Genomic DNA, 21,069 nt, shown 5'->3' on the forward strand with positions numbered 1-21,069 from the left:
ACCCATAGCTGATAGGGTGTAAACACAACAGAGGTCGAAGCAATCCCTTTTCTCCAAGGGTCAACTATGCCAGGCAGAAAGGGTGGAATACTTGTCTGTGTTAGAGTTTGGACAAGGTTGCCATTAGTCCAACCTTTCCAAAGGACAGCAAAGACAGAGAGAGGGACCTACGTAAACCTCGTGTTCACCTTGCTAATGGCAGTCGCTGACTGATTACCAGTTGACTTAGCTAGCATCCAAGAACACTTTGTGTAAAAATCCTTGGAGAAAACTGCAGTACCACCCACAACTACAAGGTGCAACCAAAGGCAAAGAAGGAGATTTCCTGAACAAAGAAAAGAAAGCTCGCTGAAAAATCTTGTGCTTGTCTGGAGAAAGCTAACCAGAAAATGAATAAAACATCGCTAACCTTAAATCATAAGTATACATTGATTCAAAGAACTATTGTTATTTAATAGACAGGACGAAGCCAGCTAATGTACTGTGGTATTGGTGTAAATTTAACTAAAGGATAATAATCTTGTGAAGTATAAGTTCTGGCTTTTATGCATTTCTCACCCTAAAATCCAGTAAGAAAGGGCAGAGCAGCATCTCACACAACATACACACACACACCCCAAGAGAAATGTGATGGGAGTTGGTCCTAAGCCAGAGCAAAGGCTAGTTGCTGTGAGAAAATGAACACCATTTGCAGGCAACAGAAACTTCCTAACCAGCCATAGAACCTAAAACCCATTCATCTTAACCTCACGAGTTGAAAAAGATTCTTGAGTGCCCTTTTCTATAAGAGAGGAGAGTACTTTATAAGCCAAAAGATTAAATTGATCAGCTATGTGACTTTTTCTGTAGGAGAGAAAAAGTTAAACTTGGCTTTTATAATTATATGTTTCCTGTTGTTTGTTAGGATCTTTTGTTATATATACCCTACCAGTCAAAAGTTTTAAAACACTTAAGTTTTCCTAGTTAATCATTGCAGCTGATTAAAAATGACAATCGATTTTGACACAAATGTGATAGGTGATCAAGCAGTATGAGGGAAGAAAGAAAGGAAATGCAATTGCATGTGACTCTAGTTTATGTGGTGTTTCCCCTGGCCATAGCAATGGGAAGGTAATTCATCTGAAAGCATGGCAATGGATTATTCTCCTGAATCTATGGCAGAAAGCATAGTGTACAACCCAGGGACAATTCTTGGAGCATTCATTGTTATTAATACAATGTAACAAATACAAATGAATAAATGTGCCCCATTTCAGGCTTTACTCTTAATTGGTGTATGTGTCTTGATCTTTACATCTCTGTGCTTCTTGCAGTATTATTTTTTATGTTGTTGCCAAGTGACAGAAATTACCTGCTGCTTAACTCAGTATCACAGCTTATATGCTTTCCTTCACACTTCTTCTGCTACTAATTTGAAAATTTTAAAGATTAATTGTTTTCTTTGAGGTGCAGCCTCAGTATTAGTATCAGAAAATTACAAAATGTCATCATGAGTAACAGTTTGAGGCTCGGGGTGTCATGAAGTATCCCTAAACACCCATGTGAAAAAGTGTGATTCCCTATTACCAATGTGATATCAGTCTTTCACATCACTGTTGAGTAATTTTAGCCTACTTTTCTAGGCAAAAGTGCTTTCATTCAGAAACATTGGTTAGTTTGCTTCATAAACTGCTTGTTTCAGGTCCTGCCACATTATCCTAATTGGGTTTCCCTCTTTGGACAGACTCTGCGTCACTCATTGAGCTGACCACTCTTAAAGTGTTTTGCTGGGAAAGTGCGCTGGTGGTCACTACTGCATTGGCCTGGTATAGTGACTCTGTCCTAGTCAAAGTCAAAGCAAACTTTATTGTCATCTCAACTATATACAAGTATAAAGATAGATGAAATAGCGAAGCTCAGGGTCCACAGTGTAACAACATGAAGTGCAAATAATAAATTAAAAACAGAATTAAAACAAAAATTTAAAATTAAAACACAAACAAGACAAGACAAAGAAGTAGCAGTAATATTGACATGTATTGAAGTGTAGTATGCAATATTAACATTGATGCAATGTATGGTATTTGCAATCTAGATACATAGATATAGTCAATAGAGTAAGGAGACTGTGGAAGATTATGGGTTCGCTTCCCGGTTCCTCACTGTGTGGATAGCGCTTTGAGTACTGAGAAAAGCGCTATATAAATGTAATGAATTATTATTATCATCATATGTAATATAATAAATAGATATAGATAATACAGAAATTATCAGTGTATGATAATAGTTGTTTAAGACATGTGTAAACAATGACAGGTCAGAATGTTTCACAGCAGAAGGATGTCAATGTCAAAATACTTCAAGGTCAGTATGAGATTTTCAGTTCTTTTCTACATGTACACTAGTCTTTACAGGAAAGTGGCTTGCATGTATAAAAGTTCTGTTTTTAGAGGTGGTTGAGGCAGTGTGGAAGATCCCAGGGGGGCAGCATGATGTTAAGGAGTCTGACAGCTTGGGGGTAAAAACTGTCCTGCAGATCTGGCTCTGATGCTGCAGTATCTTCTCTTGGATGGTAGAAGTGTGAAAAGTCCATGTGAGGGGTGTAAGGGGTCCTGCACAATGCTGCAGGCCTTGCGGACACTGCATTTGTAAAATATGTCCTGTAGTGAAGGGAGAGGCACCGTAATAATGTTCTCTGCTGTCTTCACTATCCTTTGCAGGCACTTGCGGTCGGATATGTTGCAATTGCCATTCCAGACAGTGATGCAGCTGGTCAGAACACTCTCAGTGGTGCCTCTGTAGAACATGGTGAGGATGGAAGGGGGAAGACTTGCTCGCTTCAGCCGCCTCAGGAAGTGTAGTCTCTGCTGGGCTTTCTTGATTAGTGATGAGTAAGTTCCTCAGTTATGTGCACACCAAGGAAGCTGGTACTCCTAACAGTCTCCACATCTAAATCATTGATGCTGAGTGGGATGTGAGCAGGATGTGATTTTCTGAAGTCCACGATTATCTCTTTTGTCTTGTTGACATTGAGAGATAGATTGTTGTCTTCACACCAAGCGGACAGCCGTTCCACCTCATCTCTGTATGCTGTTTCATCATCCCTACTTATCAGTCCCAGCACCGTCATATCATCCGCAAACTTGATGATGTGTTTGATGTTGTGTGTGGCTATGCAGTCGTGAGTCAGCAGGGTGAAGAGCAGTGGACTAAGCACACAGTCCTGCGGCGCTCCAGTGCTTAGTGTGATGATGCTGGAAGTGTTGCAGCCCATCCAAACTGGCTGGGGCCTCTCTGTCAAGAAGTCCAGGATCCAATTGCAGAGGGTGGTGTTCAGGCCCAACCTGCTCAGTTTTACAACCAGCTTTTGAAGGATGATTGTGTTGAAGGTGGAGTTAAAGTCTATGAATAGCATCCTGACACATGTGTCTTTTTTATCCAGATGTGTCAGGGAGAGGTGAAAGGCAGAGCATATGGCATCCTCAGTTGGCGTGTTTGAGCGGTATGCAAACTGAAGAGGGTCAAGGGAGGCAGGGAGATAAGTCTTTATGTGTGACATGACTAGCCTTTCAAAGCACTTCATGATGATTGGCGTGAGTGCAACCGGTCGGTAGTCATTCAGGCATGTCACTGATGACTTCTTTGGCACTGGTATGATGGTGGTTGACTTGAAACATGCTGGGACTGACGACTGGCTCAGAGATGTGTTGAAGATGTCTGTGAGGACACCAGCCAGTTGACTGGCACATTCTTTGTGCACACGACCAGGTATGTTGTCAGGTCCTGCAGCCTTGTGTGGATTGACTCTGTATAGAGTCCTCTTCATGTCAGTTATGGAGAGACAGAGTACCTGGTCAGTGGAGGGAGGTGTTGCTTTTCTCGCAGGCTCTTTGTTCTGTACCTCAAGCCGTGCGAAGAAGTTGTTTAGCTCATCCGGTAGGGAGGCATCACCATTGTTGCTGTGTGGGTTGGGTTTGTAGTTTGTAATTGTCTGAATGCCCCGCCACATACGACGTGTGTCTCTGCTGCTGCTGCTGAAGTGTTTGTTAATCCTCTGCGTGTATGCCCACTTAGCTCTCCTTATAGCGCAAGACAGGTTGGCTCTGGTCACCCTGATGGCGGCCTTGTCTCCAGATCAAGGCTGCATTTCTGGTCTTGAGCAGCTTGTGCACTTCGCTCGTCATGCAGGGCTTTTGGTTGGCTCTTGTGGTAACATCCTTGGTAACAGTAACATCCTCTATGCATTTGGAGATGTAGCCAGTCACAGAGTCTGTGTACTCCTCCAGATTGATGGAGTCACCATCCATAGCAGTCTCCCTGAAAATGTCCCAGTCTGTCAATTTGAAGCAGTCTTGGAGAGCTGAAACAGCACCAACCTGCCACACACTCATTTTCTTCCAGGCTGGTTTAGTGCGCTTCAGCAGGGACTTGTATGCAGGAACCATAAACACATTGATACAAGGCCCTTAACCTGCAATTGCTGAGCGCTTTGAGTAGTGAGAAAAGCGCTATATAAATGCAAAGAATTATTGATATGGTCTGAATAGCCGAGGTGGAGGTTGGGTAGGGCCTTGTAGGTGTCGTGTAAACATTGTCCAGACAGCTTCCCCCTCTAGTAGCAAAGTTCACATTCTGGAAGAATTTTGTGAGAACTGACATCAAGTTGGTATGATTGAAGTCTCCAGCAATAATGAAAAATGCCTCGGGGTGCGTCGTTTGCAGTTTGCTGATGATCTTGTAGAGTTCCGCTAGCGCCTGGTTAGCATTTACGCTAGGCGGGAGGTAGACGGCAACCGCCGGCACCTTACCGATAAAACCTCTATCAGCGGGGAACAGTGTTGCACGACTGCAGCAGCGTCTGTTCACATAAACACACATTCCCCCCACCCCCACCCCCCCATGGGTCTTACTGGACAAAGAGGTGTCTCTGTCCGCTCAGAAGATGGTCAGTCCATCTAGCTGCATGGCTGAGTCTGCAATGTTTTCCTGGAGCCATGTCTCAGTGAAAATAAAGATGCAACAGTCTCTTGTTTCCCACTGCTTGGCTCGCTGTAGCTTTATGTAACTTTATGTAAGGTTTCCTAGACAGAGATGCAGACAATTGCCATTTTATTTAGATGGATATTTTAAGTGAACACGCTGTCTTCATTAGGAATTAATTTTCCTTTTTATATCAAAGACTTTTTTGCTCTCATAGTTGTTTTAGCCTAAGTGATGTATTTTTGGTTATATGTCAAAACTGGTAACAATAAATACCAAAACTGTTTAAAGTTTTCCAATAGGTGAAGAAGGAGGAGGAAATTGCATATGTGCTTTCACACCAAAATGTAGTATGAAAGTGAATGCAATAAACCACACACTTCTGCATCAACCTTAAAATCTGCATTTCTTAAGTGGGTTGTCCAAAGGAGTTTCTGGTGTGTGTTTATTACTAACTACATATTCACTGCATTCCATTTCTGGATATTGAACCCTGCATTTAAATTTCCATATGTAGCATAGCCTTATGTTACGCACTGCTTAGGAGTATACACATCAGATTCAAATTTGTGAAGTATGAACTGTCATCTGTGTACTATAAATAGATACAAAGATTTAGCAGACATTTTTATTCAGAACTACTTAAACATTCAGTAAAATGAGTTTGTGTATTTCCCAGGAAGCTACTAAGTTAACTAACAATAAACAGCAATATTTTAATGAAAATCACAAGAGGCATAAGATGTAGCTAGGTAAAATTAAATAAACAATACAGCTTGTAAGAGCCAATCTTAAAAAGTTAAAAGTTAATGTTAAATTTACATATCTGCTAATTTCAATAGAATATCGGTTTCTCATACTTACTTAGATTATGGTATAATCTTTTACTCCCTGTAATTATCATGAAATAGAACTTTCCTAACTATTCATGAAAAAACAGTGTTGATTAAGTCAGGTTGGAAATAGTCTCACTGCTAGAAGTATGGCTTGTTTGATTAGCTTACAAACAGAACATTGGCACACAGTTTTCTGATTTTTAAATAAAAACTTTTTTCTTTGTAATATAATTTTTTTCATTTATTTTTGTGTGAGCTGTTTTGCCTTGAATTTTACTAAAAACCTTTAAACCGAAGATACTTGGATTGTAGAATTATTTGAATATGCATCACACTATGAAGTTAAGTTAACCTTGGAAATAAGCATAACCTTGGACAAATGCATCTACCCTGCTTAAAAATTGTGTAGTTTGGGATGACAGTTAAATGCTGCAGACGGGAGCCAGCCCTCAAGGTGTAATGGACAGTCTTACTACTTATAAGTTGCAGAAAAAATGTAATAAGATGGTAAGATGGAGGCTCATTGTGTGACACCGTGTGTTGGTAGAGACAACTAAATGTGCATTGCCGACACTGAAAATGCTCTTTAAACTGGGGATTTAAAGTGTTACGGAAACAACAGAAAAATTGAAGTAATGATACCTGCAGTATTTTCCCTTTACATTTATGAAAAGCCAGATTAGACTGTTCAGTACAACTAAATCTTTAGTCTGTACATTAATCTCTCTTTTTTCAGGTTTTTGTGCTTTCAACCCACCCATATGGATGTCGTGTGATTCAGCGTATATTAGAACATTGTACAGCTGAGCAAACACAGCCAATTCTAGATGAACTTCATCAGCACACTGAGCAACTGGTACAGGTTTGTGCAACTCTGTAGATTTTAAGTAAAATAAGTGCAATCTTCCTGTCTTTTTAATTTATTTATTTTATTTTTGCTAATAGAAATTTGGAGGTGGTTATTACTCGAGTCATCAAGAAACTTGGATCACAGAGTGATTTTTTTTTTTGCATACATATATTTATATGCATGCATGTTTTCTCAAATAAGTAATTCAATTTGTTTTTTTTTTTTTCCCCGTTTTAATTTGATTGAAACAGATTTCAATTATTTCCCCCTGGGTAAAAATGTGTTAATTATGTCTTATGAAAAAACAATTTTCTGTTCTATTTTCTATAAGTCTATTTTTGATTCTGAAGATGGAATTTAAATATCTTACCTGTTCTCAAAACATGGCTAAGAATGCAAAATTATTATATAACATGAACAATGGTATGTTGACAACATTTAACTGTGGTTGCGTCTGTATGTTTCTTTAAACGTTTAGATAAAGGTCACCTGCAGAAGCATAGCCTGAATGCTCATACTACTTACTTATAGTTCATATACAAGTTTTGCTGTAGCTTGACTAGTATAAACATAAACATACCCCAGGTTAAATGGCCTTACCATAAAGCAATAATTAATGTATTGATTAACATCGTTCAGGTTATGTCATTTTGACCATAAGTAAGAATTGTTTCCATTTATCGCCAGAGTCATTAAAAAGCAATATTAATAACCAAATCAGCTACTCCAAAAAAAGTGTATTATGGTAAAACAAATGGTCTTCATCCTTGCCAATAAAAAAATCAGTGTTCTCATGAGAAATGATATTGAAATAATATGTTAGAATTGTGAAAGCATATGCTGTAAAAATCAGTTTTAGAAACTTAGAAGTAAGGCTTTGACTTATGGCAACATTATTTTTCTTTCCCTTAACTAACTTTAAAGGAATATGCCACCTAAATATGTTTTTATTTATGTTACTTTGCAGTGATGGGTGAGAAAAAAAATTCAATCACATGTTTTCATGCAGAGTGGAGAGAAAATGTTTATGGTTTAATACCAGCCAATAGTGACCAATGCTGTACAATATCAAAATAATGTGAAAACAACCATGGAAAAAAGAAAAACAAAAGTCATGTTACCCGTGTCACATAATCGACGTCCATTATTCTTATTCAGTAGTATGCTCAAAACATACAAGACACATACTTTTTTGCTAAATTGCTGTTACATATATACTGTACTTCGTGAAAAATTAGCATACATCATCCTCTTTAATAAAACCCCTGTGTGCGTCAAGGTGTCTGTGTGTCTTCTGGTAAAGTGCGCATGCGTGAGGCACGGTGCGATGCTTCAAAGGCCGCCTGACGTGTCACACAAGACAGAGAGGGCGGGACCTATAAAATATTGTGCGGAAGATCCAATTGGATTTTGGTAAATGAGGTAAGACCTAAAACATAAGGCACGAAAAATCCAATCGGGTACTGAGACATGAAGACCAGCTTCCCCAAAGAGGTGGGATTAGTGTTTGTAGTTGTGCAAGTGTTCACTCTGAGGATGTCAGATTTACGGAAATACAAACCAGTATTACTGCGAGAGAAAATTAAAGGCACACAATACAGTGACGCATAGTACAGCCACATACAAGTCAGTATTACTGTAAAAGAAAATATTACGGACGTACAATCTTATATTACTGTGACTATCTACTAACAACATGCCACCCAAAAAAAGGACACGTCAAGTAGGACAAAAGACACAGACAATCAAATCCTATATAAGTAACATCTCCTGGAAGAACGGTCAGCTCAGCAAGTAAACATCAACAAAAGAAAGGCTGAAAGACAAAGAAAAATACGAGCAAATAGATGGCATTTACTTGCCAGAACCAGTATTCGGCCACGGTCAGTTATATGTTGCATTATCAAGAGTTAGAAGTTTTCAAAATGTTGTTGTCAAGGTTGTAGATGGTCCTGAACAAGGCAAACGTTTGCCAAACTCGGACAGAATATTTACAAGAAGTGTTGTCTATAATGAAATTTTATAGAAAAATTTCATGAGGTAAAAAAATAGAAAATTTTTCCTAAATATCTTCTTCAGACATTGTGTATTACAGATTGTTACAAACTTTTACACTAAGGCAATATTAATTTTACTTACTGTATTGTCATATACGTTTCTATTTTATTTTTATTATTATTTTACTTTAGGCTTCTTGCAAAAATATTTTTGACAAAAAAAAATTAAGACAAGAAACAGAATGAGGTCAAGGTCCCTTGCCATTTAATATAGACTGTTCCTACTAATGTTTATGCACTACTGTTCTAGCGCCTGTTATTGTAACGGGCTTAATGTCTAGTAAATAAAATAAGAAAATAAACCCTTACAGAATTGCCTTTTTGAACTGAAGACAGACCTTTTTAACAACAAATGTGAGTAAAAAGTTATTCTTTGATAATTTTGCCCAGTAAATTTTTTTTTTCCTGTATCTCCGGAATTTAAGAACAAGTAATTTTTATTCATCCTGTTTCATCTCTTCCAAATATTTAATCTGTGACATAAGTGAAGTATGTTTTGTTTTTATAGATTCATGCACCTTAGTGTCAAATATAATACCGGTGAAAATCAGTTGTTTTAAATGATATCTCCTAACAGCAACAGAGAGAGAAAGAGAAAAGAATGTTCATGCACTGAGGCCTTGGGAACATCATAAAACTGCAGTAGGTAATGGATTAATATCATATGTGTAGTATATACACATATTTAAAAAAAAAAAAAAAAAAAAAAGATGCAAACTTATTAAGCAGAGAGACCAGTTACATTATTTAATCTTTGTAGTAGAATGCAGTGGTCTATGTTAAATATTAAAATTATGACTAAGTCTAAAAGACTAATTATTATAACTGTATTTACAGCAGTCATGTATAAATATTGGTGTTTGATTCTGTCTTTGTCTTTTGCAGAGTAAAGACAGAAATACAATAGATCAAGTGATAAATATACTTAACCAAAGACTATGAAAACATTATATGCAGCCTTATGACCATTACTATACAGTATACTTTGTAAAGACTCCGTAGTAAATAATAAAAGAAATTATGAAAGTTATATAGCTGGTTTTAGTAAAATCTGTCCCTTGAGCCTAATGGAATATTCTTGTGAAAAGGTCTCCATACCATGCACATACAGCATATTAAATATTAATAACGTGAATTTGAAGAAATTTATGGTCAGATTTTTAAAAATGAGATTGTAACATTTAGCTTTCATGTAATATTTAAATTGATATCAGATCCTTAGGGATTGTTGTTAAACCTATAAGAGAGGCATGTTTTACAGTTGAGTGACTATGAGTATTATGCTGTAATGGACCAGAATTTCCAATGCTCTAATACGGTCAAGATAGCAAAGCAAATGATGTTTTTGAATTAAAAGGTTAAAGTGTGTCAGGAAATGATGTTTTGACATTTTTATCACTGTATAACCATTCACTACAGGCATACATTAAACATTTTCGAGAAACAAAAGCTTAATTATTCAGATTAATGCTTCACTTGGCCTCTCAATGGCAGTGTTACCAGTTTTTCATCATTCATTTACTCAAGTCTACTGCCATTCTTTTGGTAGTATTGGCTGAAAGCTCATTTATACTTTAAGTCCTGAGTGTCGGGTTTTGCTAGTGAGTAATTGACAGTGTTATATTGGATATGTAAAATCCAAACTTGCCAAGTGATAAAAATGACATGCCAAGTGAAAAAAGCAGATATGGTATTTTAAGGGAGAAGGAAACACCCAGATAGTCTGCAGCATGTTTTGTGTGCATTATAAAACAAAATGGCAACACTTCACATATCTGATGAAGTATATGGTCACTTTCTAAAACCTAAAAGCAATAACCACAGATACAGTGGGTACGGAAAGTATTCAGACCTCCTTCAATTTTTCACTCTTTGTTATATTGCAGCCATTTGCTAAAATCATTTAAATTACTAATTTTTTTCCTCATTAATGTACACACAGCACCCCATATTGACAGACAAAAAAAAGAATTTTTGAAATTGTTGCAGATTTATAAAAAAGAAAAACTGAAATATCACATGGTCCTAAGTATTCAGACCCTTTGCTGTGACACTCATATATTTAACTCAGGTGCTTTCCATTTCTTCTGATCATCCTTGAGATCACCTTCATTTGAGTCCAGCTGTGTTTGATTATACTGATTGGACTTGATTAGGAAAGCCTCACGCCTGTCTATATAAGACCTTACAGCTCACAATGCATGTCAGAACAAATGAGAATCATGAGGTCAAAGGAACTGCCTGAAGAGCTCAGAGACAGAATTGTGGCAAGGCACAGATCTGGCCAAGGTTACAAAAAAATGCACTTAAGGTTCCCAAGAGCACAGTGGCCTCCATAATCCTTAAATGGAAGACGTTTGGGACGACCAGAACCCTTCCTAGAGTGGGCCGTCTGGCCAAGCTGAGCTACCGGGGGAGAAGAGCCTTGGTGAGAGAGGTAAAGAAGAACCCAAAGATCACTTTGGCTGAGCTCCAGAGATGCAGTCAGGAGATGGGAGAAAGTTGTAGAAAGTCAACCATCACTGCAGCCCTCCACCAGTCAGGGCTTTATGGCAGAGTGGCCTGTCGGAAGCCTCTCCTCAGTGCAAGACACATGACAGCCCACATGGATTTTGCTAAAAGACACCTGAAGGACTCTCTGGTCTGATGAGACCAAGATAGAACTTTTTGGCCTTAATTCTAAGCGGTATGTGTGGAGACAACCAGGCACTGCTCATCACTTGTCCAGTACAGTCCCCACAGTGAAGCATGGCGGTGGCAGCATCATGCTGTGGGGGTGTTTTTCAGCTGCAGGGACAGGACAACTGGTTGCAATCGAGGGAAAGATGAACAAAAGGAGGAAGGAAATGACAAATGTGCATCTCAATCTGCAAAGAAGAAAGCCACAAACACCAAATGCGGCATTAGAAATGTCAAGCTGATGTGTTTGCATTTCTGCCCATGTCATCAATTTTAGTTTTAACTTGTGCTGGGTACTTACTATATGATTATATTACACTCTTGCATACATATATAGATCCAAAAGATGGAAATCAAAGCTAGCAAATTTTCTAAAAGTCATTTATATTTATTTGTGCAATTTGAATTTCCATTTCATTGTCTCCTGTTATTGTTGGCTTTGGCAGAGCTAGTGCCTTATCATGCAACAGCCATCCTCAGTTTATTTTTTTAAAGGAATAGGAAGCAGAGAGTGCTATGTACCACTTTCTTAAAGTCATGATGACAGCTCTTTCCCTTGGATTTTGGTCATTTTTTTAAAGACTACATGTTACACCCTGCTCATCCTATGTTCACTCTCCTTCCAATTGATAAATTGTTTGGTTTATCAAGCGTAGGACTAGTATATTTCTTATCATTACCTTAGCATTTTGACACATGTCTTGTAAGTTTCTATGTGTATATTTCAATCACTTTACTATATAGTTTGGAAAAAATCTAAGTTTGTCTTTGTAGATTGTAAAAAAATTAATTTTGATATTCTGTTCTGTACAACTGATAAAGTTCTTACAATTTAGTATAAAATACAAATTCAATGGTGTCTGTACCACAGTCTTTGATGGTTTACTTATATGTACAAACTGCTTGCACATAAATTGTTTTTTAAGTGTTTAATTGCTTTTATTTTCTGAGTGAGATAGGGAGCCTCCAAATTATGGTGCAATTTATTCAAGTAATTTCATCATGTGGCAAAATGCGTTCTGTTGCAATCGTGGTTGAAATAAAGTGAACTTAACTCATTTATAAAATTGTTTAAAGGTGTATAAAATGATGTATGTTATTAACGTTATAACAGTGGTTCTTAACCTTGTTGGAGGTACTGAACCCTACCAGTTTCATATGCACATTCACCGAACCCTTCTTTATTGAAAAATAAAATTTCAAATTTTTCAAATTCAAGACATAGGTATATGTTTTACTGGTTTATAAAATGAATTGTGTATTAACATCACTGAGTTCAAAGAACAAAACCAATATAATGTATGAATTCACAACAAATTGCATACCTTTTCACAAGGACATAACCTTTTTTAATACTACCACACTGAAATGATTTTAATTTTTAAACTTATGTATTCCAATAATAAACTTATTGTATTATGCTATTTTTATCATTTTAACACTCACCCATCACCTAATTTTCACCAGGCTACAATAATAATGAATATTTACTGCAAATCAGTGTGACTTCTGCTGTTGCCTTTGAGAGACCAGTTCAGAAATGCGTGGCTTCACCTTGGCAATTGCCACTCTCATGTCATTTTCACAACAAAGTCTGTTCCTTTTCTTCATTTTTATCTCCAGCATCCTCGAAAAAGATTACTCGCAAAGATATGTTGTAACAAATGGTATAAAAATTTCCAGGGCTTTCCTAGCAATAGTAGGATAACTTACCATTTGTCGACACCAAAACGATGAGAGCGTTGTTGTTCTGAAGAGTTGCTGTTGAATCTGGCTCTGCTGAATTTCAATGATTTCATCGAGGTATTCATCATTGACATCTGCTGTCTCAATGTCATAGGTAAACGGCTGTCTCACCCATGCTGGATATGACTCTCTTGTAGGGAAGTATCCGTCGAGAGACTTTTCAAGCTCATCTAAGTGCGTGGCAACTGCTTGCTTCAGTTCCGTAGGTACAGAAATATCTCAGATTCCAGACACATCTTCGATCTTACTTACACAGTCGTCCAGCAGGAATAAGTTTGCGAAGTTATCATTCTTTGTTCGTCGTTTCCATAGCGGCAGCTTTTTTTGAAAAGCCTTCAGGTTTTCTTCCGCTTCGATGATGTTGACTCCCCCACCCTGCATCTGCTGATTAAGATGATCAAGAGCTGCGAATATATCGGCCATGTACGCTAAAATGAGAATGAACCTAGAATTTTTAAAACAATCTGCATGACGATGTTGGTGCTCTTGTAAAAACTGAGTTAATTCCACATACATAGCAAAAACACGATTCAGCACCCGTCCCCTGGATAACCACCGAATGTTAGAATGGTACAGAAGTACCTCGAATTCAGAACCCATTTCTTTACACAGCTCACTGAAATCTTCCTTTATCATGTCATCTTTCACATAGCGCACAAATACAGCAAGTTGACTTACATTAGAAATGTCTGTGGTCTCGTCGAGTTGGAGGCTGAATTTTGTCGGGCCTGAAATTAGATCTGCAACTACTTGAGCTAAGATGTTGCTCATATCCTCTATTCTGTCGTTGATGGTGTCATGTGAAAGAGGAATTTGTGATTATTTAACTTCGGCTGCTTTTCCCAGCATCAGATTCGCCATCTTCAACACAGCTGGTTTTATGAGTGTTTCACCAATGGTGTGTGGTTTGCCCTGCTTTGCAATCAGGTAAGCAACTGTGTACGATGCTGTTAGGATCGGTTTGTTGATGGGTACAAAACCGAGAGCAGGCAGAGTGGCCTTTTCATCAAATCTGGCTCTCTTTATCTTGAATTCAGCAAGCGTTGTGTTCTTGTATTCCCCATCTCCATGTAGGTTAAGGAAGTGTTCTTTTAGTTTTGCCGATACTAGACTAGAATTGCTTAACTTGGAATTACAAATCATGCAGATAGGACGCTGACTCCCATCACATTCTGTTATATATGTGAATCCATGTTGTACATATTCGTCCAACCACTTTCTTTTTTTGTTCGACATAGTTAGTATGGATTAAAATATTAAGAAAGAAATCTCACAACATACTATCACGACAGTCACAAGTCGACTACTGAGTGCACCAAATTCCCTGCAGCACCGATTGGCCGAACAATGTAGCGTAATTACCTACAGCTAATGATGACCAAGCGGGGCGTGTCATACGAATCATACGAGTCGGGTGCATGTCTTGACCTCCCGGCGCCGAACCCCTGAGACTGACTCACCGAACCCCTAAGGTTCGATCGAACCCAGGTTAAGAACCACTGCGTTATAAAAATTGCATCAGTCATACCAAATACTGATTGTTCAGCCTACAGCAGTATCTGAATCCCTATGCCAGGTTAAGTATAAATAGTTAATGTATTGTAACCAGCTTACTTCATGTTCATGTTTTTAGCAATAAATGTATTTACTTCCCTTGATTAGAAGTTGCCATAGAAAGTAAGTCAGCCATAATAGCTTACCTAATATTGTTTTATCTGGTATAGATGACCCTTAATGGCAAAACAAGTGTTTAGAGGATTTGTAAAACAGCAAAACTGTCATCTTCATATCACCATACTTGGTCTTTTTTCTAGTAACTATTAAGCTAACGTTAAAGTTGAATAGAATTCAGATTTGAATGTCTTACAGCAGTGGTATAGTTCTTGAAAAAATTGTACAAACATTTCAAACATTTATCGAGTGCTTAGATTGACTTTTGCTTGAACAAACATATTGGTATAAGTATGCTTAAACAGTAGATGCCTTTAAATTATATGATCAGTCATCAGAAGAACAAGTTTGTTATCCATGAATTAAATATTAACAAATTATTAGACAGATTATGTACCCCCTCTTAAAATACAGTACTATTTTGTGTTGGCCACTAGATGGCAATAATGTTTTTTCTTTTCATTTTTTCAGTAGCCAGTAATACAGCTATTGAATGTTGATTCTGTACCTTTTTTTTTTTTTTTTTTTTTTTTACTATTTCACTCTGTAGGTGCATACATTTTAATAATAGCTTTTTACTATTCTCAGCTAATATCCATTGAATCTTTATAATGTAAATAGTTTAAAGCATCAGATTAAGGAAAACCTTTAACAAAGCAGTATTAATTTTAACTGATTTTCTAGACCAGGTCACAGTCATTGTGGAGTTTGCAAGTTCATAAAGTGTTAATGTGGGTACTTTCAGAAAATATGAGGTGTCTCCACAAGCAACACAGATGTATAAATTAGTATGTACATCAAGTGTGATGCAGCCACAATACATCCTAGCTCCTGTGTAAAGCGGTCACTGACTATTTTCTCTCAATTAATTAGGCCTCATTTCACATTGCAATGTTGACAAAGACCTCTTCCTTTGCAACAATAATTCATACTCAATACGAATGTCTTTTCTGCTATCCCCTAATGAAAAGTCTGTAGTGAAGATAACCCACAGTTTAGGTGCATATTTTGTATGTACTATAAAATGTGGTAACTGTCCATCCATTATCCAACCCGCTGAATCCGAACACGGGGGGTCTGCTGGAGCCAATCCCAGCCAACACAGGGCACAAGGCAGGAACCAATCCCGAGCAGGGTGCCAACCCACCGCAGGACACACACATACACACCCACACACCAAGCACACACTAGGGCCAATTTAGAATCGCCAATCCACCTAACCTGCATGTCTTTGGACTGTGGGAGGAAACCGGACCGCCCGGTGGAAACCCACGCAGACACGGGGAGAACATGCAAACTTCACGCAGGGAGGACCCGGGAAGTGAACCCAGGTCACCAGGTCTCCCAACTGTGAGGCAGCAGCGCTACCCACTGCGCCACCGTGCCGCCCAAAATGTGGTAACTATTGTTACAGAAAGATGAAACTAACATATATACCATTTTAAAACCTTGTTCCAATTTTCCCCTCCTTTCAGAGTCACATGGAGGTACTTCTTGTCAAGGCAATGTCAGTGTTCATATGGAATTCTTGCAAAAAGGTTCCATTTTCATCAACTGTTTCCAAATAGTGATTAATGCAAGAAAATCCTTTTTAGTCACCTGAAACAATGCTTCAGTTTGCACCATTGTATTTGTCATCACACTGAAACCCATGCATTGGACCAGCTTGTTTAATGCATAAATTAGTAAAAAGTTTATGCAAGGTGGGTAGACATTTGGAGTGGAATACTATACGCTATTTGATTGCAAGAAGAAAATCTGTGTCCTAAATAAGAATGTAAGGCTCTGTCCTCAAAGAAAGCTTTCAGATTACCAGTCATCCTCATTCTACCCAGTCTCTAAAAACTATGGATAATGACCTCAAAATATGATTACTTATACAAGTGGTAGAAATGAAATTGTAGAACAGAGATTCTTTCTCTGTTACACTGAGGAAACCAATAATATGGGAGAGGCTTGGAGTAGCACTGCTGCTTACCTAGATCAAGAGGAGCCATTTTTAATGGGCTGGGTATCCTCAGACATCCCTCATATGGAGTGCACCAGGCACATCCTATTGGAAAGATTGTCATGGTCAGATCTAGGATACTTCAAAGGGTGTTTATCACTGCTAGTCAGTTGGCATCAGCAGAATAAAAAGAAGTGATTTACCCAGCTTCAGGTCAACTATTCTATTTTTATTAGATTTAGGACTGAATAATTAGCCTTTTAAGTGTATGGTTTTTCTTCTGTTTTTTTTTTTTTTTCTTTTTTGTGTTTTGTACATTTAATGCTTGTTTTGGCAATTATTTAATTAGTTATTCTTGTTATAGTCTTTTCAAATATCCATCCATCCATCCATTTTCCAACCCGCTGAATCCGAACACAGGGTCATGGAGGTCTGCTGGAGCCAATCCCAGCCACCGCAGGACACACACAAACACACAACAAGCACACACTAGGGCCAATTTAGATTCGCCAATCCACCTAACCAGCATGTCTTTGGACTGTGGGAGGAAGCCCACGCAGACACGGGGAGAACATATGCAAACTCCATGCAGGGAGGACCCGGGAAGCGAACCCAGGTCTCCCAACTGCGAGGCAGCAGCGCTATCCACTGCGCCACCGTGCCGCCCTTCAAATATCATATATATCCTAAATTGTATTTTCAGCATGAAACATGAACAATTTTTTTTTTTTTTGCATTTACTCTCTTGGCCTAAAAAAGGTAAGTACAGTTAAGTGAAAAGTGGGATTAAATTTGGAATGTACAGTAAACGTAAAGACGTGAAAAAAAACAATTTATATGTTGCATATTCCATTATATAATAAAAATACTGTAAATGCACATTCATGAAGTTCCATTGTGAAGGAGCCCTCCAGGGACTTGAAAGATTGTCTGAAATCTGTAGCTGAGTCCGTGTGAACCAGTGAGGCATTTTACTATTTGTCATCAGTGCACAACTCTCTCTCCATATATCTATATCTACTTTTCAATTAATCAAGTTTCTAACATTCTGCAGAAGTATATCTATCACCTTAAGGTGCACCTGTACTTATGTTTGTTTCTTTTTGCTATTCTTAGAGTAATTCCTTTGATCCAAGGAGGAAGTTGGGTGCATGGCCATATAGTAGAGGTGTTGGGAGAAAATCAAACCAGTGCATGGGTTGGCTTAATTAATGGCATAAAAGATATAGTATTGTGAAAGGTTCCCTGCAACCAGTGATTGCAAATTTTGCTTGTAGAATCTCGGCGAGAGGAATGAAGAATACTAATGTAGCAAGTGTAAATTTAGATATTAACAGTTAAGTTGTTTTAGAGAAAGTAGATTAAATTCCGCTACTTAGGTGATACGTTAAATGGAAATGGTGGTTTATACGCAGCAATGATGGTGAGCGAGAGAGGTGCATGTTTCTCATGATGACTTCTAAAGGAGCCTCTCTGGCATTAAAGGGAGAGGTTTGTGAATGCTGTGTGAAGAACAGTATGGTCTATTGGTGTGAGATATGGCCAGTGATGGCGAACTTGAAGCAAAGCTAGAAAAAATAGAGATAAGAAATATTGAGCAGTTGTGTAGAGTGTCGCAGAGCAGGAGGAAGACAATTGTTGAGTTGAGAGAAAGATTTTGTGTAAAGGCAATATTATGCCAAGAAAAACATATGTGGGGCATATGGAATGAAAGGAACAAGAGAATTTGAATGAAGAGGTGCACCTAGATGGAGGTCAAAGAACACATTGTAGGTGGTGTTGGATGACATGAAAAATAGGAGTCCCAACCCAGATGATTCCCTAGTCTGCAGAGAGGAAAAGAAAAAAGTTAAAAGGAAGCAGCTTGCTAACCTGGGAAACCCAAAAAATAGTTATTAAATTGGTGGTGGTGGATGATGATAACAATTATCCCTCCTCCCTGTTTGACCAGTCTTTTACTCCAGCTGGACAGTTACTAGTAGTTGTAATTAGCTTAATGTAAAATGTAAATGACACACATTTCTGTTGTTTAGTTAATCTGAGGAAACATTGCTTTTGTTGAGGAAAATATATAATGTAAATGCATTCAAGTATTATTCAGTGTAAAGTGCAAAAAAGTATGTGTATCTGACATGATCTAACTACGTTAATCCTGTTAAAATGTTTTATCTTGGGTTGAGGGTTGCAGTGCTGTTTCTGTCCGTGTGCTATGGAAATGCCACCACTTAAAGTAAGCTATTTATGTTTCTTTTTTTCTCATGTAGGATCAGTATGGAAATTATGTTATTCAACATGTTTTGGAACATGGGCGCTCAGAAGACAAAAGCAAGATAATTGGTGAAATCAGAGGAAAAGTTTTAGCCCTGAGTCAGCATAAATTTGCAAGGTACATGTTGCATAAATATTAACAGCCATTTTTTCTTCATTACTTTCTGTTAACTAAAAATAAAACTGATTTTTATGAAATCCACATGGATTTGTACAACCATGTTGCATGTTATCAAACATTTTCTTAATTATATACAAATTTAAAATGCAACAGTAATATTTTATCATATAACAGGCAGGATGGTGCAATAGTTTGTGTGACTGTGTCACTGTTAAAAGGGACTTCATGAGTGCTTATGTTTTCTTCTCAGACTTGCATACACTCTAAAACATGTAAGGGTTTATATAGGCACAGTATGAATGACAGTGTGTGTACCCTTTGATATACTGCTTTGTGCCCAGTGCTTCTAAGATTGATTTATATATAATGTTGCATTCTAATTTGTAATTTATCAAAATTAATTTTTCAGCAATGTAGTAGAGAAATGTGTCACCCACTCCTCTCGAGCAGAGAGGGCTTTGCTAATTGACGAAGTCTGCTGTCAGAATGATGGTCCTCACAGTGCCTTATATTCAATGATGAAAGACCAGTATGCTAACTATGTAGTGCAAAAGATGATTGATATGGCAGAACCAGCTCAGCGCAAAATCATCATGCACAAGGTAAAGATTATATATTCTTTAAAGACACTGTTTACAGTATCTGAGATATTACCATACTTACTTGAATTCAGATACAACAAATTTTAGTGCATGTTTCTTCTAGTTTGTTCCTTTATTCTACTAGTTTGAGATAAGCAGTTCAGCATAATAAATTAAGTATATCCCCTATAACAGTTAAAGAGCTGCATACATAATGATCCATTTTGCATGTGAAATAAGGAAATACTGATGATTATTTTTGCATTTTTATTTTGCACATAGTAATATTTTGGATTTGCCATGAACAAACCATACATTTGGATCTTGAAGACCTCAGTATCATTTGGCAGCATGTTTGTCAGTCATATGATCGGTTTATTTAGTTTCATAAGAAGCAAATCATTAGTGATCTTGAGCCAGTATGGTCTAGCAGACACTGTATCTGCTGACATTAGGAACCCTGTCATATCTAGTGAGATAAAGTAGCCATCGCAGTAATTGCATCACTCCTTGGTACCATTTATTGGGCAAGATCTCATTTACAGTGTGCCACAGTATTAATGCACAGCTCACAGCTCGAGTTTGGTACTGATTACTTTGGCACTTTTTATTTAGCTAGTGAATGTCAAGTGGTCATACCTTTCAGACCATCAGATTTTTACAAGTAGAAATAGTTAACATTTCTGTCTAGTCAGCATTATCAAGCAATACACCATCAGAACAGAATGTGTCATGTTGTGGGGTACAGTCATAAAGGAGATTTTTTTGCTCATCTTAAGATCATTCACTGTGACATATCTCCAGACATGATTGTGATAGAGCATATGTTAAATGTTCAAGGATGCCTGATAGTCCAGTCCACATACTCGGTATATTTAGTTGGATGTTCCACAACATTCAGGTTTGTATATCAATAACCATGGACTTTTTGTCCAATAACAATTCACAATTATTTAAACATTGTCTATCATTACACTAGTCTTAAGTGTGATTTTATGTAATTCTGCACTTAAGCACAATAAATATGTCAATGAAAATGACACTTGTTGTAAATAGGGAGTTTGTGCCTGGTTTAATTAATTGAAGACATTTTAAATGGGTTTCTTCTTAAACAAGAGTGAGGATGCAATCTGCAGTGCAGAGCCTTCAGTGTTTTCATACAAAAGAGAAATACAAAGGGATTCATTAGTTTAATGGTCCAGTTAACCAAAACTCCAACAAACATTTGTAACTTAGTACTGTAATCATATTATGAATGAGATTGCCACCCTCACTAAATTTATTCTTACTTTTTCAGTGTGTTATTTAGATAGATGTAAACAATGATAAAGCATCAGGGGCCTCATGTATAAA

At 37.6% G+C, this 21,069-nt stretch overlaps 1 protein-coding gene across 10 annotated transcripts in view; it reads left to right on the plus strand.

Moving 5' to 3' along the window:
• Nucleotides 1-21,069, plus strand: part of LOC114648396 (pumilio homolog 2-like) — a 195,043-nt gene that overhangs the window by 162,227 nt on the left and 11,747 nt on the right. For 8 of the 10 annotated variants that reach the window (XM_028797401.2, XM_051924972.1, XM_051924969.1 and 5 more), the window contains exons 18-20: nucleotides 6,532-6,657; nucleotides 19,011-19,132; nucleotides 19,545-19,737. In XM_028797401.2, coding sequence (XP_028653234.2) covers nucleotides 6,532-6,657; nucleotides 19,011-19,132; nucleotides 19,545-19,737 — 441 coding nt within the window. Of the gene's footprint in view, nucleotides 1-6,531; nucleotides 6,658-9,279; nucleotides 9,349-19,010; nucleotides 19,133-19,544; nucleotides 19,738-21,069 lie in introns of those variants that run through there. The other 2 variants (XR_007934481.1, XM_051924974.1) reach the window with 2 other exon arrangements.

This window comes from Erpetoichthys calabaricus, chromosome 3 (assembly GCF_900747795.2).
Source record: "Erpetoichthys calabaricus chromosome 3, fErpCal1.3, whole genome shotgun sequence".
Lineage (NCBI taxonomy): Eukaryota > Metazoa > Chordata > Cladistia > Polypteriformes > Polypteridae > Erpetoichthys > Erpetoichthys calabaricus.